This window comes from Microtus pennsylvanicus, chromosome 15 (assembly GCF_037038515.1).
Source record: "Microtus pennsylvanicus isolate mMicPen1 chromosome 15, mMicPen1.hap1, whole genome shotgun sequence".
In the NCBI taxonomy this organism is placed as follows: Eukaryota; Metazoa; Chordata; class Mammalia; order Rodentia; family Cricetidae; genus Microtus; species Microtus pennsylvanicus.
In genome coordinates, this window is record NC_134593.1 from 21,397,143 (window position 1) to 21,420,086 (window position 22,944).

A 22,944-nucleotide genomic window follows, 5' to 3' on the forward strand; every position below is an offset into this window, starting at 1 on the left:
CTCCTTATAGCTTGGGGAACTCCATGGAAGAGAAGGAGGAATTGAAGGAACAGGTGGGGTGGCGAGCACCAGGAGAACCGGCCCACAGACATCACCTAAGTAGAGCTTATAGGGGCAGGGCTCACAGAGATAGAAGTGGCAGTCACAGAGCCTGCATGTTTGAGTTAGGTCCTCTGTATGTTATGGTTGTTAGCTTTGTGATTTTGTAGAACTCCTAACAGTGGGAGTGGGGTTGTTTCTCTTTTGCCTGCTCTTGGGACCCCTTTCCTCCTACTGGGTTGACTTGCTCTGTTCTAAGGGTTTGTACACAGTTTTAATGTATCTGGTTATGCCATGTTCAGTGGATCTCCCTGGGAAGAGTGGATCTGGGGGAGGTGGAGGGACTGGGAGGGGTTGAGAGAGGGAAGACTGCAGTTAGAATGTATTGAAATTTATTGAAAACAATAAATAAATAAAAGAAAAATAATAAAATAATTTTAAAAGTTAACTTTAAAAATATAACTAAGAGTTTAGGGCTGGTCAGATGGCTCAAACATTAAAAACACTTACTGCTCTTGCAATGGACTAGAATTTGATTGCCAGGACCCATACTGTGCAACTCATGACTGCATGTAACTCCAGCTTGAGGGGATCTGATGCACTCTTTGAACTACTGTGGGTACCTGCATGCAAGTGCACACACACACACACACACACACACATAAATCAAAAGAAATCTAAAAACATAACTAGAAGTGGATATATTAGGATCACTGAAGAAGGTAGTATATTCTTTTCCATATGCACCCTTCCTTTTTTTTTTTTTTGTCTTTTGAGATGGAGCATTTCAGTACAAAGTCTAGTCTAGCCTTAAATCTATTAGCCTTCTTCCTTAGTGTCCCAAGTTCTGGGTTACTGTCTTGTATCACTATATCCAGCCAAACATGTCTTTTGGTTTTTGTTTTGTGAATCAAAATTCATAAAACAGAAAGTCAGATGAAAATGAATAAAGGCATACCAATCTGAATCCTATATATCTTCAGAGGTAAAATGTGGGATTAGTAAATATATGTTTACAAAAACACATTATCAAATGTTTGTCTACCAAATAAGAAATATGCATTGTTTGTAACTCAATAGCTTCTGGGATAAAAACAAAACAGCCTACCTTAAATCCTTAGAACATGTGATCTCTCTCACATCTAGTATGAACAGGTTCCTGAATGCCACCCTAACTCTCTGCTTCAGAAGTCTAGGTTGGTTATGAGAATGTCCCCTATTCTAACGAGGTCCCCAGCTGCTCGTGCTGGTCTGCGACACAATGAAAACTACTACTTCACAGCTAAGGCAGCTATGTTTATTAAGTGTCCGACAATGAATGCATTTTATACAACCATCAACTAGTTACAGGCTCTCAGAAAATCAGTATGATGGCCTGCCCTTTGTGTAAGGTGGGAGGACCACCAGAGCCCCAAGGCTTTAAAAAACTCAACAGAGGGCAGGAGATTGGGCACCTGCTCTCTGCATTCTAGCGCCCGTGTGTTCATTGTCCCACACCCATGTGCCTTACCAGTTGTGGTGATGCTTCCTGACTGTGCTTATCTGAGAAAAAGGATGTCCCTGAAGATGTGGTTAGTTCCGTCAGCGTGTTAACTAAAGGACAGGGACTCACTGAAGGTCAGTCAGGGTCATCAGAACTCAGTTATCCCAAAACTTCTAAAATTATTACCATGTAATTAACAAAACAGAGAATGTTTTAAATACAATACTGAATAATACTTAATAAGTGTTTATTATTCCTTACAGCAAACATACAATTAAATTTTTTTTTTTTGACAGAGTCTCCCTACACAGCCCTGGTTGTCCTGGTACTCATACTCACTATACAGACCAGGCTAGCCTCAATTCAGATATCTGCCTGCCTGTCTCCCAAGTGCTGTGTGCCACAACACCTGGCTCATTTAGGTTTAAAGCATCACAAATCTTGTAAATGTCGGCCCGTGTACTACACATAATCAACCACGACTTACTCACTCGATGGTCTGATAACTAGTCTCTCACCTTTCAAAACAGCAACAGAGAGCAGTGATATATATAACATAGCAAAAGAGGCAGTTTATGTTTGAAGAAAAGCGGTCCATGAACAGAGGAAATATATCAGCGAAACTAAGCTGCCAGGTATATAAGTTCCTGCCAGTTCAATTCATCAAAAAGGACAGGAGACACAAAATTATTGGCTTACGGATGTGATGATTCAAGTTCAGAATGCAAAAAAAAAAAAAAACCCAAAAAAAACACTCAATTACACATCACTGTCAAACAAATACTTTATATAAGAAAAATTCCCTTTAAATATTTATATACATGTTACCATGTAATACTGTTAACCAAACCCATGGTTTATTAGTTTAAATAAGATTAAATAAGTGGCCCCAAATGTTGATTTCACAATGCCTAGATATTGCAAACCAAACTTCAGCATGGTATAATGAAGACACGGGTTCCTCAGACAACAGTAAGAAGGAGCGATTTTCAGGATGAGTTCCCCTCTCTAGGTCAGGGAGAGCTTTATTAAGTGGCAAGCGCTGTGTGGCTGTGCAGAAGCGCCAGTTTTGAAAACAAACACATTCAGAAGATCTGCTGCTCAAATAATATTTTTTCAAAACCTGGTGGAGGAGTATGATAAAATTCACTGAACTGGCAATCCAGAATTGCACTGTCATCAACTAGAAGAGAGAAAAAGAAAGAAACTAAGTTAGAAGCACATTCAAATGCACACAAAGTTATACAATACACTGTTTTCAGGCAGTGTATTGTATAACCCAGTGATAAAGCACCTGCTTAGCAACATTTCTGAGTTCCAGCACCACAAAACAATTTAATTATAAACTATTTTCTAATGTTATAATATTTTAATTTTTAGGGGCTGGAGAGATGGCTCAGTGGTTAAGAGCATTGCCTGCTCTTCCAAAGGTCCTGAGTTCAATTCCCAGCAACCACATGGTGGCTCACAACCATCTGTAATGAGGTCTGGTGCCCTCTTCTGGCCTTCAGGCATACGGACAGAATATTGTATACATAATAAATAAATAAATATTTAAAAAAAATATTTTAATTTTTAAAATATTTTTTATGTGCATGGCTTACATGTATGTCTGTGTACCACTGTGTATGCCTGGTGCCCGAGGAAGCCAGAAGGCGGCACTGGATCCCCTGGAACTGGAGTTACAGATGGCTGTGAGTTTCCATTTAGATGCTGGGAATTGAACCCAGGTTCTAGCAAGAGCAGCTAGTGTTCTTAACCACTGAACCATCTATGCAATTCTTTTTTTTTTTTTTTTGGTTTTTCGAGACAGGGTTTCTCTGTAGCTTTGGTGCCCGTCCCTGAACTAGCTCTGTAGACCAGGCTGGCCTCGAACTCCCAGAGATCCACCTGCCTCTGCCTCCCGAGTGCTGGGATTAAGGCGTGTGCCACCACCGCCCGGCTCTGCAATTCTTAATATCATATTAATTGTCAATAAGTGTAAATACACCTGCCATCTGGGCTATACAGTCTTTAAAAAGTTATTTTTTATTGTGTGTGTGTATTTATGTATGCATAACATGGTATTCTCTCACAAGTCAGAGGACAACTTGCAGGAGTCAAGTTTGTCCTTGCAGCATATGGGTCCTGAGGATCTAACTTAACTGTCAGGGTTGGCAACAAATGTTTTCATTTGCTGAGCCATCTAGCTGGCCTTGAATTGCAAAATCTTTAGGTAAGAATATCCACAACAAAATCTGGCAAAACATACAAAGGTTATCAAAACATTATTAATAACGATCCTAGCCACATATGGCGGTATATGTCTGCAGTCTCAACTATGTGAAAAGCTGAGGCAGGAGGATCTCCTGAGAGGACATCTGAGGCAAGGTGGTAAGACTCCATTTTTCTCACTAATTCTTACTCTCTCCCTTTTTGTTTGTTTTTTGTTTTGTTTTTATTTTTTGAGACATGGTTTCTCTGTGAACCAGTCCTGGCTGTCCTGCTGTTCTGGAACTCTAGACCAGGCCAGCCTCAAACTCACAAAGATCTCCCTGCCTCTGGCTCTCAAATGCTGGAATTAAAGGCAGCACCTGGCTGACATATCATCTTAAATACAAACAATAATAATGATCTCTCAAAGTTATAAATATCAATAATCTCAAGTCTTTATTTGCCTGTTTTTCTCCATTTTATACGATGATGTACTACTTTATTTAAAATTTTTTACTTTATTTTATTATAATTATTTTCTTGTAGTTCAGGTGACAAAGTTCTTGCGCACAAACTCCTGGATCTGGGTCCATGAGTGGTGGTACACATACCTATAATCTCAGCACTGAGGAGGTGGAGGAAGGAAGATCATATGTTCAGAGTCACCCTCAGCTACATAGTGAGTTTGAGAACACCCTGGGCTACAAAGTGAGTTAGGACAGCGAGGGTTACACAGAGAAACCCTGCCTCAATAAATAAATAAGAGTAGAGAATGAAAGCAGACTATTCTAGGATTAAGGACGAGAAAAGATGCAGGACAAAGGGGAAATTAGTTCTATTTTTACCTTAAGTAGCATCAGACTACTAAAATATCTAGTTTAACTGGATTTATTCCTCAACCTAAACCATAAAATATTTTTTACATAAAATAATTTGCTTCATGAGCACTTTATATTCTGAAAGATTTATTTTATTATTTTAAATTGTGTGTGTATGTGTGTGTGTGTACACATGCCCATGCCTGTGGAGTCCAGAAGACAGCACCAGACCCCGTGATACTGCAGTTACAGGCAGTTGTGAGCCACCCAATATAGGTGCTGGAAACATAATCTGTGTCCTCTACAAGAAGAGCAAGCACTCTTAACAGCTGAGTCAATTCTCCAGCTTTGAATAATTTTATTTCATACACTCACCTATATTAATTACCTATTCATTTTTTAATTTCTCAGGCTAACTTGTTTAAAATATTAAGCTACATTTAAATTCATTTAAATCAATAAAGAATTTCTTTTAAGCTTACTCAATAATGAAAGAACACTAACCTACATTGAATTTATTTATTTTTATTTTTTTAATATTTATTTATTTATTATGTATACAATGTTCTGTCTGTATGTGTTCCTGCAGGCCAGAAGAGGGCTCCAGACCTCATTACAGATGGTTGTGAGCCACCATGTGGTTGCTGGGAATTGAACTCAGGACCTTTGGAAGAGCAGGCAATGCTCTTAACCGCTGAGCCATCTCTCCAGCCCTACACTAAATTTAAAAACACAATTTTTGTTTTGTTTCACTGAGACAGGGTGTCTCTCTATGTAGTCCTTGTTGTTCTGAAACTCATTATGTAGATAAGGCTGGCCTTGAGCTCAGAGAGGTCTTCCAGACTCTACCTCTCACGCGCCAGGATTAAAGCTTGGGCCACCATGCCCAGTGGCACCCTTCTGTACTCAGTGGAACGCCATTGTCTTTCCACAGGGCCATGGGTAACTTGGACAGATACAGAGATTAGAAAGGCCCTGTGGAAAGACAATATGCAAACTCTCAAGCATTCTGTTATCCTAAAGATGAGTCCCCATCTCTCCGTGAGGCGCTACCAATAGTGAGTGAATGAATCCTGAAGGGGAAGGCATTCTTCAGAGGTGTTCCACGGGTAAGTTCTAACCCACGGCCCATGCTATGTAAGCAACCCTAATGAAACTCAATGGGTCACAACAGCAGCAGAACAAAAGTCATCAAAGTAGGAAGTGGACTTGTTGGGAAAAAGGCTCAGTGGGAGGGGACAACAGAGGTAATGGGGAGTAAAAATAATCAAATGCACATACATGTACATGAAATTAACAAGGTATAAAAAGGAAGGAAAGCACACATACTTTTTTGCATACAAAGATATAAAAGGTAAAAATCACTGAAGATAAGTTTTTAGAAGAAAAGACTACTAGGACACAACTGAAAAGCAAATCACCAGCTTTGGTCATCATTAAATATTTATCCTCATGACTGCACCCATTCTCACACACTAGCCTACCATTGTTATAAAAGGTTAATAATAGCTTTTATTATAACCCAAATCTAAGAACTTACATAATTAAGGGAATATTTTAGACAGTAAACCACAGGTATAAAAGTCATATATTTATTGATCTGAAGTTGTCAAGAGAAGTAATAAAAGCAGAATAAAATGATAAAGACATTAGTTACCTTTTTTTCAAAGAGACAGGGTTTCCCTGTGTCTCTGGCTGGCCTGGAACTCAGAGATAGATCCATCTGCCTCTGCCTCCCAAGTGCTGAGATTAAAGGTGTATGCCACCTTGCCTGCCTGAAGGCCTTATTTTAAAGATAAGTATAAAATACTTACTAACAAAATGATGTGTCTGACTTATTCCTCAAAATAATTCAAGGAAGGAAAGAAGTGCTGGGTGGAGGAAACCGTTGGGTGATCAAGTACCTAGGGCTCATTATAATATTCCCTTTACTTCTGTGAAAGTTTGAAATTTTGCATAATAAAAAACTGAAGGAATTAAGAGTCATGTACACTGACTGATTCTTAGGAACCAACTCATACAGAAATGATAGATCTTATACTTACTCATCTATCAAAGCAAAGCAGTTAATCAGAAACTATTCTAAGTTAAAATTTCTCTCAGAAGAGTGATAATGTTTGATAATTTTATAAAGACAAGAAATGCTCAATTCACATAAAATTCCCTAATTTCAAAATACCTGCTCTAACTTCATTTCCTGGTAATCAAATCTTCACTAATAATTAGTAGAAAAAGATTTGTAAATTTAGTGACGTCTGAACTTTCTAGAACATAAAGCTACACCATAAGGGGCTGGAGGGATGGCTCGGTGGTTAAGAGCACTAGCTGCTCTTCCAAAGAACCAGGGTTCATTCAGTTCCCAGCACCCAGCTGGCAGCTCACAGCCACGTGTAACTCCAATTCTTCTGGTGTCCTCCATCACCAGGCACACGCGTGGTGCACAGATACACACTCAGTCAAAACACAGATCACATGAAATTAAAAACAAACAAACAAGTGATATAATAAAAGGGGACATGATTGTGGGTAATTAACTACCACTATATTTAACAAACTTTCTAATGTGTAGGGAATAAAGCTGGGTGGTGGTATACACCTTTAATCTCAGCACTTGGGAGGCAAAGGCAGGTAGATCTCTGTGAGTTTGAGGCCAGCCTGGTCTACAAAGTGAATTCTAGCATGAGCTGTTGCACAGAGAAACCCTGTCTTGAAAAACAAAATAAAACTATATATATATATACACACACACACACATACATATATACACACATATATATGTATATATATAGTGTGTATGTATATATATGTATGGAATAAATATTATCTTTAATTCTGCAGAAATAATGTAATGGCCTGAGTACATTCCACATGAAATGTCCTTATTAGCAACTTGTTCAGACTTCTGAATGATAACTACAAAATTAACATAAAGCCAAATAACAGGTAACATATACCAACTAACAGATGAGTAACACATTAGCTTACCATACACAACTGGATACACTGTCCCTCGTATACCTGATGCTGGACAATGCATGTTTTTCCCATTCAAATACACATTTAATTCTACATGGTCATATGTGATACCCTATGAAGGAAAAAAATTAAAGGATAAAGATATAAACGTTGCACAGAAACCCAAGTAAGCTACAGCACACAGAAACTAAGTGTGGGGTCACAGAAGCTTTTATCAGGGTTGACAATCTGGCAGACAACTTTAACTAAAACATTACTAGTCATTATTGGGGAGGGAGGCTTACAATGCAAAATTCCAGTTAGAGGTAAAACAAACATAAGAGTTTAAATTATAGTATTATATTTGGATAACCTGGGTTTTATTATTTAAATAGAAAGAGTAAGTCCATATGTCATGAAGACTATTTTATAAAGAAAACCCTGGTCTTTCTCTAGAATTTTATCTGATGGGGAAAACACTGTTCCCATTAGGGACTACCTGCCAATCTTTTCAAACTATGAAGAGGTGAAATAATACGTATTTATTTTTTTAAACTTTAATCATTTTTAACTTAAAAATATTTTTTATTATTTTTGTTTCTGGTTGTGAATGTTCACACATGCAGGTAGGTATCCAAGGAGGCCAGAAAAGGGTGTTGAATCCCTTGGAGCTGGAGTCAGAGGCAATTGTAAGCTACCCCAATGTGGGCACTAGAAACTGAATCACGTCTCTAGAAGAGCAAGTGCTCTGACCCACAAAGTCCCCCCAGACAAGCTGTTTCTAAGAAATCATGTATTTCTATCTTTTTCCTCTGGTCTCATGGTAAAACCAATATGTACAATTCAATATGAATGATGATGGCTATCCAGTTAAAAACAACAGTTTAAAAGACTTTAAACACCAGGATAAAGGGCACTGCTGTATATACTGATGACAGTTACGGGGTTGCTAAGCATGTTGATAAGGTGCTGGAGGTCACTTGAGACAGCTGCACTGTGAGGCATTGGCTGGGCATTTCACACTTAGTCATTCAGTGCTCACAAGACAGTGAGATCCACGTAAGAGATGGAGCAGCTGAAGTGCAGTAACTCACCTGGGCTTGCACAGCTAGAAAGCGGGAGAACTGAGATTTGACCCCTGAGGTGGGCTTCAGGACACTCTTATTCACCATGCCATATACTACTTTTCTTTAAAACTTTGTACAATTTGGAATCCTTAGTCAGAAATATGAAATGCTCCTAAACCTGAAGCCTTCTGAGTCCTAAGACTACACTATTATACAACACACGGAAAATTTCAAAACTCATCTCATATGATGGATCACAGTCAAAACAAGGGCATACAAAAATACTGTGCAAATTAGGCCACCAAAATGGCTCAGCAGGGGAAACGTACTTGCCACAGAACCTGAGTCTGATATTGGACCAAATGGTAGAAGGAGAAAACTCCTACAAGTTGCCCTGTGATGGCCACCAGCTCTATGTGACGTGCTAGCAACCCCATAATACAATGTAAATAAAGTTTGAAAAACCTTACAGCGGCTGGGCATGGTGGGCACACCTTTAATCCCAGCACTTGGGAGGCAGAAGCAGCTGAATCTGAGTTCCAGGACAGTCAGGGCTATGTTTTGAGATCCTGTCTTTAAGTAAATAATTAATTAAAAAAAAAAACTGCCTTACACTACAGAGATGCTCAGTGGTCACACTAGCTGCTCTTGCAGAGGACTGGGTTTAGTTCCCAGCACCCACGCTAGCAGCTTTAACTCAAGGTCCAGGGGATCTCTCACCCTCTTCTGGCCTCCACGGGTACCAAGCATATACATGTGCACATGCATGCATGAAAAACACCCAGACACATAATAAAACAAAACAAAACATATAGTACAAATTATCTCCCAGCTGAGTATATGTGGATTCCATGCTTACCCTTCCTTGGGTCCCATCATATCAAGAACTCTGTGTATATATAAAAATCCCAACATCAATCAAAACCCTGGAGCTGGACCTCTAGTCAAGCATTTCAGATAAGACATATTGAACCTATAGTTACTAACTAGTGGCAACACCGAATCTTTGTCTTGAAAAGTTAAGAATAGAAACACTATGGTCTGGGGAGGCAGCCTAGTGTATGTGAGACCTGAGGTTTGAGACCCAACCCAACAATAACAGCCATATTTTAAAAAGAAAGCATAGAGGTCAGAGAGCTCTTCCAACTGATAAACCACAAAACAAACGGACAAAAAAACCAAGGAGCAGATTGCTTTTGTGGATTTCTGGTAAGTCGGTATGGACCAACTATAAAGACACGACTCAGATGCTTTCTAGGACAATGACTTCATAGATGCGTACCTAGGTAAGTTAGAAAGGTTCCAGAGAGTCAGTGTAGTGAGGGCTATAAGGATTACTCCAAGTTTAGCAATGCTAAAGAACAATGGCTTTAGAGCTGGGAACGTAGCTCAGCTGGCAGAGAACTTTTCAGTCTGTCCAAAGCTCAAAGTTTGATCCCCAGCACCACCAAAACTGGGTGTGGTAGTGAACGCCTGCAAGTCTAGAACTTGGGGTGAGGCAGTCTCTCAGAAGCTAAAAGTTATCTTACGTAGCTACTGAGCAAGTTTGTGGCCAGCCTGGGCTACATAAGACCTTCTCTCAATAAACACGCAAATACACACCGAATGATTGATTTCAGGCAGAGTCTCACCCAGGAGCTGTGGCTGGCCTGGAACTCCCTACGCAGAGCTTAGGCTGGCCTTGGATTTGAGGCGATCCTCTTATATCTGTTCCTCCAGTGCTGTGGTTACAGGTGGGAGCCATCAATCCTACCTTAAACTATGACTTAGTTACAGCTTCTGTTTAATTTTAGTTTAAAAACACTGAAAATGCATTTGTCATTTTTTTTGTCAATAGGTCTCTTCTCATTTTCAAAAAATTCAAAACATAAATTACATAAAAAAGAATGATGTGATCCTCTTTATGGGACTGTAGTTCAGGCACCCTTCACCACCTTGTGGCACCAAAATCCACTGCAAGTTAAGTTATGAACCAGGCAACTATCAGATAACAAATCTCAGAAAACTGAGGAGGATGTAAGAATCTCCACCCCCTACAGCCAAGTTCAGTTCAAGTATTGTTCAAACCTGGTTTTTTTCTTATATGACATCAAAACCAAGTTTGAGTCTGTCACAGTTGTCCCATAAAACCTAAGAATAGTTTCCTGTCTTATAATTGCTCCTTCTGCTGCCACTGTTGACAACGTTGAACATCTCCAAGTGTTCAGATCAGGACGATGAAATGGTCAGCTTTCTTGAGTCTGCATATACTTAATGTTTTAGGTCTTTTTTTAAAAAATCAGAATGGGCATGAAAACTCAGTCTAATAACAATGTTGACAGACTACAGCAGCATTCTTAGATCTGTTCATTTGTTGTATCAGTCATCTCAATGAATAAGATGGTACAGGAAGACAAAATATGCATCAATTCAGTATCACAAGGAAGAAAACATGTTTCAATTTCATCTTTTATTATAATACTTTGACAGCCTCAACTTGACAACAAAATTCTCTTTTAAGAAATAATCAGTTAGCTGGGCATGGTGGCAAACTTCTTTGATGTATGCCAGCACTCCGAAGGCAGAGAGGCAGGTGGACTTCTATGATTTCTAGGCTAGCCTGGTCCACACAATGAGTTTCAGGCCAGTTAGGTAGGACTGCCTAGTGAGACACTACCCAAAAAAATTATTTCTATGATGCTCCATATTATGGATATTTGCTAATGACTTAACATACAAAATCAACTAGTCTTAGTTTGCTTTCCATTGCTCTGATGAACACCGTGACCAAAGGCAACTTGAGGAGGAAAGGGCTTATTTCATTTTACAGCTTCCACTCCACCATGACAGGAGTCAGGGCAGGAAGGTGCAGCAGGAATAGAAGTAGAGGTATGGAGGAGTGCTGCTTACTGGCTTGCTTCCCATGGCGCACTCAGCTTGCATTGCATACGAGATACATGGCCAGGAACACGTGTGTTGGAGCACCACCATCGCACAGCCTCAACTGAGGTTTCCTCTTCCCAGATGATCCAGGTTTGTGCCACGTTGACAAAACAACAAAAAACTAACCAGCATACAACTACTTTAAAAAAAGACAAGTAGATTTTATGATAGCTTATGCCTTTTGTTTCTTTTTCTTTAGTAGGTAACCTTTTTTTTCTCTCTTTTGAGACAGAATCTTGCTATATAAGCCAGGCTGTTCTGAAACTTCCTAAAACTACTCGCACCAACAACAACTAAAACTGAAACAAACAAAAAAACCTTTGAGACTGTGTTTTAGACAAGGTCTCATTATGTACCCTGGTTGTCCTGGAACTCACTATGTAAGGTGGGCTGTCCTCAAACTCATAGAGATGCCCCTGACTCTGCCTCCTGGTGCTGGGATTAAAGGGGTGTGTCACCATGTTCTATTCTAAATCTTGGGATTTTTGAACGCAGTTCTTTGAAAGGTTCTAAAAGTAGAGGCATTTAGCAAGATTAAATTTAACAAAGATCAATATTTGCAGTAAAATGTTGCAATTTCTAATGGTTCTGTATTAGTTAGAGTTTCTGTTGCTGTAAAGAGACACCATGACCAGAGCAACTCTATAAAGTAAAAACATTTAATGAGGTTGGCTAACGTTTTCAGAGGTTTAGTCCATTATTATCATGGTGTGACATGGTGGTTTTTCAGGCAGACAGGGTACTGGAGCTAAGAGTCCTGCATCTTGACCCAATGGCAACAAGAAGCTACATGAGTCAGTGGGCGTGGCTTGAGCAAGAAAGACACCTGAAAACCTGCCTCCACAGTGACACACTTCCTGCAACAAGACCACACCTACTCCCAACAATGCTACACCTCCTAATAGTGCCACTCCTATGAGCTTATGGGGACAATTAACATTCAAACTAACATTAATAAACGTGAAATACTTTGAGAGACCTCTGGCCTTAAAAATACCTAACATAGCTGGGCAGCGGGGGAGGGGGGCTTATGCCTTTAATCCCAGCACTCAGGAGGCAGAGGCAGGTGTATCTCTGTGAGTTTGAGGCCAGCCTGGTCTACAGAGTGAGTTCCAGGACAGACTCCAGAGCTACACAGAGAAACGCTGCGATGGCACACACTTTTAGTCCCGGCACTTGGGAGGCAGAGACAGGCAGGAACCAGTGAGTTCAAGGCCAGTCTGGTCTACAAAGCTAGTTCCAGGACAGCCAGGACTGTTACACAGAGAAACCAGTCTCCAACCTGCCCCCTCCCCCCCCAAAAAACCCCTAACATTCTGTAATATGATCAGAAAAACTTATACAATTATGTGCCAAGGTTTGTGACAGTAGGACACTGTTTAGCAGCCAATCTGTAAATGATCCTACTACATGGAAGTATAGGGTCAGTAACCCTCATGTCCTGGTGTGCCAGCGATTCCAGCAAGGACAGGGCAGTGAAGTGAGGTAGCGGTGTTTGGCAAGCGATCTATCTGGAAATGGCACTACCTCACTAGATCCAAGCACAGGGCTTTGAAATAAAAATCAAAACAGCTCGAATTTAGTCATTCACGGAGGACAGGACCGCGACCAGGAGACTCACCACTACATCGCCCTCCTGAGGAAGGCTGTTGGCTGGCAGCCTGCTCTTTTCTTCGTTGTTGTGGTACAGGGCTCCATCGTTTCTCATCACGAGACTATGCATGTCTCGGCCGAGAGGAATCTGGTTCAAGTTCACTTTCTGAGTTGCAACACCTATACCCCAGATTCCTAAAAATACAAGTCAGATACATCACAAATCTGAAGAACACAAACAATGAAGTTATTTCAAAAGGGAATAGCAACTCTTTTACTTCTCCCTCCTCCCCTCACCCCCCTCCCACTTCCAGTCAGGTCTCACTGCTGTAGCTCTGGCTGGCTTGAACTTGGAGCTCACTAAGTTTACTGACTGAGTTGGCCTTGAATTCAGAGAACTACCTGGCTTGGCTCCCTGGAGTGCTGGAATTAGGGGTTGAGCCTTAAGTAATTAAGGATATATCCTTGTTTGTTTGTTTGTTTTGTTTTTTTGGTTTTGTTTTGTTTTGTAAAACAAACCTTTTAAAAAGCAGATTGCAGGGCCAGCCTGATGGCTCAGCAGAGAAAATGATAAGCCTGAAAACCTAACTTTATCCTCAGAACCCAAGTGAAAGTGGAAGGAAAGACCCATGGGTTCTCTAAAGCTGAACTCTGCTTTTCACACCTGCCCACCAGAATCATACACACACAATAATGACAAAGTATACAATGTCCTCCATAGGGAAACTAGGAGACTAAGAGTTGTACTGCTTAGGTTTAAACAATCACAGCTATGTTATCTTGGGTTACATACTTAACATAAAACTTAAATGTTTCTTCATTTGTTGGCTCTAATAGTATTTACAAGGTGTGGTGCTTAGAATGAGAAGGGCCCCTACAGGCTCACATATTTGAATGCTCAGTCTGCCGTTGGTAGATTGTTTAGGCAGTTTAGAAGGCCTGGAATGTGACATTGTTGGAGGAGGTGTGTCATGGGGGGGGGTGGCAGGCTTTGAGGTTTCAAAAGCTCACACCAGGCGAAGTCTTTCTCTGCCTTTGCCTCCTGCCTGTGGATATGATGTAAGCTCTCAGCTACTGTTCCAGCGCCATGCCTGCCTGCCTGCCTGCCTGCCTGTCACCATGCTCCACTCTGAAACTATAAGTCCCCAACTAACTACCTACTTTTATAAGCTGCCTTGGTCACGATGTCTCTCCACAACAATAGAAGAGTAGCTAGAACACAAGGTAAAGAAGACACAGGACTGCTCAAACACAGCACTTAGGATAGGTTACAAGTTTTTGGTTTTTAATGAGCAAGTAAAGCTCACGCTCAATATTTAAAAAAATGCTAGTTATTACCATTACTATTTTCTCTTAATTTTTTTTAAAGCATTGTAGGGGTGGGAGTTCAGCTTTGTGGTAGTCTTGGCCTTGGACTCAATTCCCAGCAAAACACGCTCTCTTATTCTTTCTCCCTTCTCTCTCTGCTGTTTCTGAGAAATGGCAGGTTACTGTCTTTAGTTATATTTATAATGAGTGACAAGTACACGTGCTATAAACAACAACACAAAGGTTGAACATGAAGAAGAGACAAAATAATTTTCCCAATGCTGGGGCTCTAAATCCAGCACCTCACATACACTAAGTAAGTGCTCTACCACCAGATTGTATCCCCAGAAGCAGGTATTCTTTTTTCCAGCCAAACAAAATATCTAGTGTCCTGGACTTTTTCTCAAGCTGCTACCTTTCAGTTTTTATTAAAAAAGAAAAATCAGAAGAAACACATGGAAGGAGGTATGAATTCAATGCTATGAATACTTCCTAGATTGTCTGACTCCATCAGAAAGTCTGATGCACACATGTCTGGATTTGGCTATCTTGATATCAGAAATACGTAGACCTATGAATAATTCTTCTCCCCAAAGAGACAACAATGAGAACGGCAGCAGGTGATAATATTTTCATGACATTTGCAGGCAGGATTCTGCAGTCTCCTTATTCCAGCAGAACCGTGTACAGGATTACTAACACTTCTTACTAGGTTTAAGGCTCAAACACTATTTGCTTCTTTTCAGAAGAAAATATATATTTGGGAAGACAACTGTAATTAGGACAGTCCACAATCAGTGAGGTATCTTACAATACAGCACAGTGGACAGACTTGGATTTATGCCATTCACTTAAAACAAAACAAAACAAAACGAAAAACCCAAACCAAACAGTATGAAACTACTTTAAGAAACCAGCTCCAGAAGCACCGTGCTGTCCAGGGAACAGACTCAGTTATCCCATTATAGTCTTCTTGTTCTGCACTTACGTCACCCATGAAGACTTCCCGACTTTTACTAAAAACAAAACCCACTAGGTCCCCATATGTAACTCTGCTACAGTTATGATCCTAACAGTCATACAGGCTTGCCATACAATTCAAGAAACTCCATAAGACTGCAAAAGAGAAGTCTATGGTTTAGATGTGAGGTGTCCCTCCCAGTGCCCACATAGATCCCTGCTGGTGGATTCAATCAGGGGGAGGGGACTGCTCTCAACAAGGGGTTAATCCCTTGGCACTATTAGAAGGTGGGCAGTGGGGCGTGTTTGGGAGGAGGACGCTACTGGGAGCACACTCTGGACAGTCTTGTCCCCGCCACTCTCGTGTCATTACTGTTTCTGGGCTCTCATGGAGTGGGCAACTCTGCAACACCGCAGCCTTCCCCCAGGATCTTCTGTCTCTTATGACTGGGAACAACAGAGCCAGTGACCATGAACCTCAGAAATGGAGAATGAAATAAATCTTCCTCTTAAGCTGTCTCCTGGGGTGGGGTGTTGCAAAGTCACAATTTAGCAAACTGGCTAATTTAACCTAGATCACAAAGAGAGAAGACTTAGGCCCTGTATATAAGAGTGGGACTTTTTCTTAATCGTCTCTTGAATTTTTCATAATCAAAATTATTTTTAATATGCAAAATAGCTGACTTTTAATAGTTAAGTACAATTATAAATCATACTAACCAGTAGACTGGATTTTGAACTCAAAGTAGCTTTTGTTCTGATGTAAAGGTGCACTGGCTAAACACCCTCCGGTGCCACAGATTCTTCTTCCATTTTTCACAATGACAACATCTGTTCCTAAACAAAACACAGATACCAGCCACGGTTAATATGTGTACTGTGTGTGTAAAAGAGGGGCCGGGGGTGGGGAGAGGGAGGTAAGTCCACAGGTGTGGTTAGTAAAGGTCATTGTCAAAGGTCCACCTCCATAGCTTCCCACCCTACTTTGGAGACGGAACCTGGAGGTCACCAATTGGTTAGACCGCTGACCACTGAGTCCTTGGACCTTCTCGTTTTGGCCAATCAGTGCCTCAATTACAGTCATGTACTGTCATGCCCAGCTTTCTGTGTGGGTGCTGGAGAGTCCTAACACAGCAAGCACTTTACCCATGAAGCCATTGCCCCAGGCCCTGTTCACTAATTCAGTCAACAACAACAAACCAGGAATAGTATAAGCCTTTTCAAATATGGCAAATATTGATAAATTATTTTAAATACTTAATTTTCCACTTTTAAGAGACTGATTATATACACTATTCATTTATAGCGAGTCTTTTTCAATTAAGTTGTTCCAAAAATAAACTAAACTATGCTGAATATTTAAATTATTTGTAAGGGGTCAATGAGATAGCTTATGCCACCAAGCCTGATGACCACCTGAGTTTGATCTCAGGAGCCCACAGGGTGAACTGACACCCAGAAGGTGACCTTGGATTTCAAATACAAGTCATGGCATGTATGCACCCCCATAAATGCACACAAAATAAATAAAATGTGAAACATTTGTAAGTAAAAGGAAACTAATTTAATTTTTAACCAATAAACAGACTTTAACAATTTTCATTTAAGCTGAGCCAAAAACACTTAGTATATTGGTACAATTTTCAATTCTAACCAAACGAATTAAGACAATCTATTACAAGACAGCAGAAGGTCTACTAGATAGCAGCCATTAGCCGCCAGTCTGATACTGGCTGGAGTGGTCAAGTGAAAGCAGAGTGGGGACAGCTATGATGGAAGGGACAGCTTCACGCTGAAATGGCTGACACTGAACAGGACTTAGTTTCAGGATCTTGACACATTCACTAAGAGAGCTTCTGTTAGCGTGTTTTGTTTGTTTTGAGACAGGGTCTCTCTGTATTGCCTGTACCAGCCTCAGACTTTTGACTCCCCTTCCTTGCTCTCCTGAACGGGATTACAGATGTGTGCCACAGAGCTCCACTATAAATAAGATCTTGCCATCATTAAACACACTTTATTTTCAGAGAAAATTTTAGTTTCATCTCAAACAACTTCATAGATAACAGCAAGAAAAATACTGCTTTTGAAATGTGGACCTACTAGTACTTTGGTTCTGAATTTTAGCTTAGGAAAGCAAGCCCATCTGCAATCATGAAGCGCCGGCACAATTCCTATGTGTAAGATAAATCCTTTAACATTAATACACGTGACTTCCAAGGTCTGTGGCCATTACATCTCCTCACCTGTGATAAAGCCATAAGCCAAGCAGATACAAGTATTAGGACTAAGTGGCACGCCTCCAGAAGGGGCTATAAAGCTAGACAATAGTAATAAAAGGCTGAGTTCCTACTTAATGACAGTCTAAACTGGTCCTTCTAAGATCAGACACTGTTAAGGGTAAGTACATTTTTTTTATTTGTTTAATTAAAAATATTAAGGGCTAACACCTTCCACAAAGCCTGAGGAGACCTGAGTTCAACCCCTGGAACACATGCAGTAGGAGAAAGCTAACTCCTGTAAGTAGTACTCTGACCTCCATGTACACATGCACACACAGTTTATAAAATGTTAAAACCCAATTTCTGAGCTGGAAAGATGACTCAGCAGTTTTAGGCACAAGCCACCAAGTCTAACAATCTTCCATGTGTTGGAAGGACAGTACCCTTCCAATCCACACAGAAGGAAGACAGGTAGGAACCTGGAGACAGGAACTGAAGCAGAGGCTATGGAGGAGCTCCACTTACTGGCCTGCTCCTACCAGTTTGCTTTCTTTTGCAACTTGGGACAACCTGCCCAGGGCTGATATCACCCTGCCGTGCGCTGGGCCCATTCACAACAATCACTGGTCAAGAAAAAAAAAAAGGTGTGGGGGGGGGGGAGGGGGGAAGCCCAACAAACTTGCCTACAGGCAATCTGGATGGAGGCATTTTCTCAGCTGAAGGTCTTTAGCTTGTCCCAAATAACTTTAGCTAGTCTCAAGTTGCCAAAATAAATAACAACAATAACAAAACAGAACCAAAATAAATACTGTCCCTTTCAAAATAGGTACCTGGAAAGGCATGCTTTTCTAAAAGACTAATTTACAATTAAAAGAACCAATGACAATATTTACAAAACTCCAAAATGGCCTTAAGTAAGGCAACAACGTTTGTAAATTTTCTAAAACAAAATAAAACAAAACAAAAACAAGTGGGGAGGTGTCAGGTGGCAAAGGCAGCAGATCTCTTTGAGTTCAAGGCCAGCCTGGTCTACAAGAGCTAGTTCCAGGACAGACTCCAAAGCTACAGAGAAATCCTGTCTTAATAATAATAATAAAGCAATCAGGTTGGACACAGTGGTACACACCGGTAGTCATAGATACCTGGAATGTGGAAGGCTGAGCTGGCAGGGTGGCTTGAGCCCAGGAATTGGAAACAACTTGAGCAATATAGAGAGTCTGCCCCCCAAAAAAAAAAAAAATTTTTTTTTGTTTTTTTTCCCCCTTTAAAAACAAAACAGTAGCAGCAGCAACAACAACAACAAAACCAAACAAACAAACAGAAAGGAAAACAAGCTTGAAACAAACAAAAGCCCAAATATATTCTTTAGGTTATATAACTTCTCCATATCCAAATGCAAACAATATGTTTCTCATCTTTCCAACTTAAGAGCAACTCACACTTGAAGTATTCTCCTAGTTCAACACTCCTCTTTCTTTTCATTGTGGTTCTCATAGCAAGTTTTTCTGGGTTTGAAGAATCTGAATTTACTGGAAGACAAGTTAAAAAAAAAAAGCTTCTGTGGGAGGAAAGAAATTGGAAGCTGGTATCTCTGTACTACGATCAACACCTGAGGGTGCTAGATAGGCCTGTAGACAGAAACAGCAAACTGATTCAACACATTAATTAGTTTTTCCTAAAGACGGAGATCAGAGAAGAGGAAAGTGCTACAGAACAGACGGCAGGGCAGGGCTCGAAGGTCCACTATAGTCGTCTACTGTTATCACAAAACAGTACCTCATCAGCACCTCGGTTCAGTGGTGGGGAAATCAACTAGAAACGCTTCCTGAAAGGAAGTACAAGATCTGAACATCCACCACCTAGAGGGATGGGAAAGAAAGAGTTCAGCAGAGTGGTGGCGCACACCTGTAATCCCAGCATTTGGGAGGCAGTGGCTGGCCATCTCTGTGCATTCAAGGCCAACCTGGTCTACAGATCAGTATCAGGATAGCCAAGACTACAAGACACACCATCTGGAAAACAGATGGTCTGGAAAACAAACAGAGATTAAGGGTATTTATTAAGTACTGAGATTCTGTACGATGCTAGAGACTTTAAGAATTAAAGTACTGTAAATTTGTAATAGTATTGTACAAGACACTAAACAATGACTGCATATAGTATTGCGATAGAAAACAGCATGGGCAACGTTCCCAGAATTGCGGATTATCTGGGCAGAAGAGAGTTTTGCTATACGTATTAAGAATGTATGCGTTACTCAAATACACTGTCCTTTAGACAGTGAGGTATTTGGGGAAATCGAAAGTACATTAGTTTATTGTAATAATACACACAAAAAAGGCAGTACTCTAACTGAAATAATTATACCGGGAAATCTCTCCTGCCTGGACAATATTCCAGAAGCTTGGAAATATATGGGCAGGGGGCTCTAAAAAGTGAAGTAATGGTGTGTGGGAAAAGATGCTACAGAGGGGGAGAGGAATGTTGGATGAGAAACTATTAAGTCATTGGGAACTGGAAAGAAAAAACGTAGATGAGAAGAAGCAAGGCGCTGTTCTATTTTGCAATCGCTTGATCCGATGGCAAGAGGAGAGTCAGATGAAATTACAGCGATCCCAACAGTGACTAAGGAGTCCAGCCATGGAGATTTTGGTGGGAGTGGTATGTTAGGACTTGAGGTGCTACTCCTGCCTCCTGCAACCGGCCTTGTTGGGGCTTCAGGAAGTGAGATACAGAACAAGCTTCAGCCTATACGTGATAGTGCTGAAGACAGGATTCTGCAACACTGGGTGACACCCGACACCAGGGCACGGATGGCGGGCGCCCCCGCGTTCCTCACCTGGGAACACCTGACTGCTCAGGAGGAGATGGAGTCCACCTCCCTCGGACGCGGGCACGGCCCCGGGCCCGATGGCCGCAGCCAGCCAGGCCACAGGGTGTCCAGGCGGCGGCGTGGTCACGTGGTCCCCGCCCCCCTGCCCTCCGCCCCCACGGGCCGTTGGGTCCGGTTGAGAGGCCCTTACCCATGTGCTGCGTGTCCAGCTGTACGGCCGGCATCTCCTTGAGAGGAATGTGGCCGGTCCCGCCGTCCCTGCAGCAACGCAGGCAGCACCACGCCGACGCGGCCATGGCGCAGCTACACAGCCCCGCCGCTCCGCCCGCGCCCGACTGTTTCTGGGTCGCGGGAGCTTCGCAGCCCGCGCAGCTACGCCTCGGCGGGGAGGCGAAGCCGAGGTTGAGGCGAGGCCCCCCGGCCAAGAAGAGAGGACCGCCCGGCAGGGAGGGGCGGGGCGGGGCCGGGAGGTGGGCGGGGTCAGCTGCCGACCGGCTGAGGGAGGGCGTGGCGGGCGGGCAAGGCGGTGTCGGGAACTGAACGGAGCCGCCGGCCTGACGGACGGGGGAGGGCGGGGCCAGTGGGCTCACGGACGGGGGAGGGCGGGGCCAGTGAACAGACGCCTGGGTGAGGGCGGGGCCAGTGACCTGACGGCCGGGAGAGGGCGGGGCCGGTGGCCTGACGGACGGGGGAGGGCGGGGCCAGTGGGCTCACGGACGGGGGAGGGCGGGGCCAGTGAACAGACGCCTGGGTGAGGGCGGGGCCAGTGGGCTGACGGCTGGGGGAGGGCGGGGCCAGTGGCCTGACGAGTGGTAGAGAGTGGGGGCTGCTGTATTTCCGGAGGTGGGCGGGGCCAGGGGCTTGAAGGACTTGGGCGGGTAGGCGGGGCGTCGTGCGCCTGCGTGCTGCGGCGTCACCCTCCGCCGCCGCTCCGCGTCCTCTCCCCGGTCACGCTAACAGGTGAGTGGAGGAGCGTCATTCCGGTTCTCCCGGCTCGGAGGCTGCTTGCTGTGCTGCACAGGTTCTGGAACTCGTGCTGACGCGGCGTTCCGTACTGTTAGCTGCCCGGGGTGTGTTTGTCTGGTGTGTTGTGTGTGTGTGTGGTGTGTTTTGTGTGTGTGTCCCTGCAGTGTATGTGTGTTGGTGTGTGTGGTGTGGCGTGTGTTTTGTGTGATGTGTGTCCCCGCAGTGTGTGGTGTGGTGTGTGTCCCCGCAGTGTGTGGTGTGGTGTGTGTCCCCGCAGTGTGTATGTGTGTGGTGTGTGTGTTATGTGTGTCCCCGCAGTGTGTGTGGTGTGGTGTGTGTCCCCGCAGTGTGTATGTGTGTGGTGTGTGTGTGATGTGTGTCCCCGCAGTGTGTATGTGTGTGGTGTGTGTGTGATGTGTGTCCCCGCAGTGTGTGTGGTGTGGTGTGTTATGTGTGTCTCCGCGGTGTGTGTGGTGTGGTGTGTGTGGTGTGTGTCCCCGCAGTGTGTATGTGTGTGGTGTGTGTGTGATGTGTGTCCCCGCAGTGTGTGTGGTGTGGTGTGTGTCCCCGCAGTGTGTATGTGTGTGGTGTGTGTGTGATGTGTGTCCCCGCAGTGTGTATGTGTGTGGTGTGTGTGTGATGTGTGTCCCCGCAGTGTGTGTCGTGTGGTGCGTGTGTCCCTGCAGTGACTTTCTAGGGCGGATTGACGGTAGCAGATCTGCCTGGGGAAGGAGCTAATAAATGCCCAGGAGTCTTCCTCGCGAGCGAGTGCCTGGGCTCCCGCACCCTGACACTGGCCCGCTCACATGCCTGTGCACTGCGCTGTGGACGTGTGGCAGGGCTGGCTCTTTGTTGGCGTCGACCACCATCCGTGCAGAGGCGCTCATCGCTGGGCTTGTGACAGCGGATTCGCCGGCCGCCACCCTTGTGAAGAGACCACAGAGGGCGGGAAACGGGGCCGGAGGACTTTTTTTTTTTTTTTAAAAAAAAGCTTTTAAACAAGTTTTTACTGTGTACGCATGCACCTCTGTCTCTCTCTCTCTGTCTCTCTCTGTCTCTCTCTGTCTCTCTCTCTCTCTGTCTCTCTCTCTGTCTCTCTCTCTCTGTCTCTCTCTCTGTCTCTCTCTCTCTGTCTCTCTCTCTCTGTCTCTCTCTGTCTCTCTCTCTCTCTCTCTCTCTCTCTCTCTCTGTGTGTGTGTGTGTGTGTGTGTGTGTGTGTGTGTGTGTGTGTGCAGGTGCTCTCCAGCCACGCGAGGTCAGAGGACGACTTTCGGAAACAGGTTTTCTTTTCCCACCCTGGGGATCCGGGGATGGAATTCAGGCCTTCAGAGTTGCTCTGAGGGTCACTAGAATTGGGAAGGAATCCAGGGAGGCTCCATGAAGGGAAACTTGGAGTTCTTCCTAAGGTTTGCTGCTTCCTGATACCACATAGAAGGCCTCGTGGTGGTCTCTCGTCATCTCCCTCATCACTTAGATCATCACCCTTCAGACACCATCTGATGTGCAACAGAATCTGGCTCAAACTCTCTTCAGAAATAACATTTCCACCCTGAAAGTTTTCCCGGGGTTCATCAAATCCTGGGAAACT

General features: G+C 43.0%; 1 protein-coding gene across 2 annotated transcripts; it reads right to left on the minus strand.

Moving 5' to 3' along the window:
* Window positions 1-1,314: 1,314 nt before the first annotated feature.
* Spryd7 (SPRY domain containing 7) lies at window positions 1,315-20,849 on the minus strand. Of its 2 annotated transcripts, XM_075949672.1 has the most exons (5): window positions 20,581-20,849; window positions 16,059-16,175; window positions 13,099-13,265; window positions 7,519-7,621; window positions 1,315-2,705 (listed from the first exon to the last, which is right to left on the minus strand). In XM_075949672.1, exons 1-5 carry the CDS (start codon window positions 20,684-20,686, stop codon window positions 2,608-2,610), a joined length of 591 nt encoding a protein of 196 aa, XP_075805787.1. In that variant the 5' UTR covers window positions 20,687-20,849; the 3' UTR covers window positions 1,315-2,607. The 2 variants fall into 2 exon arrangements, with proteins under 2 accessions (XP_075805787.1, XP_075805788.1); XM_075949673.1 differs by lacking the exon at window positions 7,519-7,621 and having other exon boundaries at window positions 2,282-2,705; window positions 20,581-20,820.
* Between the last annotated feature and the right edge of the window lie 2,095 nt (window positions 20,850-22,944).

Coding starts and splice junctions, on each gene's coding strand:
- Spryd7 (XM_075949673.1), bottom strand. CDS start 20,686: ATGGCCGCGTCGGCGTGGTGCTGCCTGCGTTGCTGCAGGGACGGCGGG. Junction 16,176..20,580: donor GCTGGACACGCAGCACATGG/GTAAGGGCCTCT, acceptor TGTTTTGTTTAG/GAACAGATGTTGTCATTGTG. Junction 2,706..13,098: donor CTCAGGAGGGCGATGTAGTG/GTGAGTCTCCTG, acceptor TCTCTCTTCTAG/TTGATGACAGTGCAATTCTG.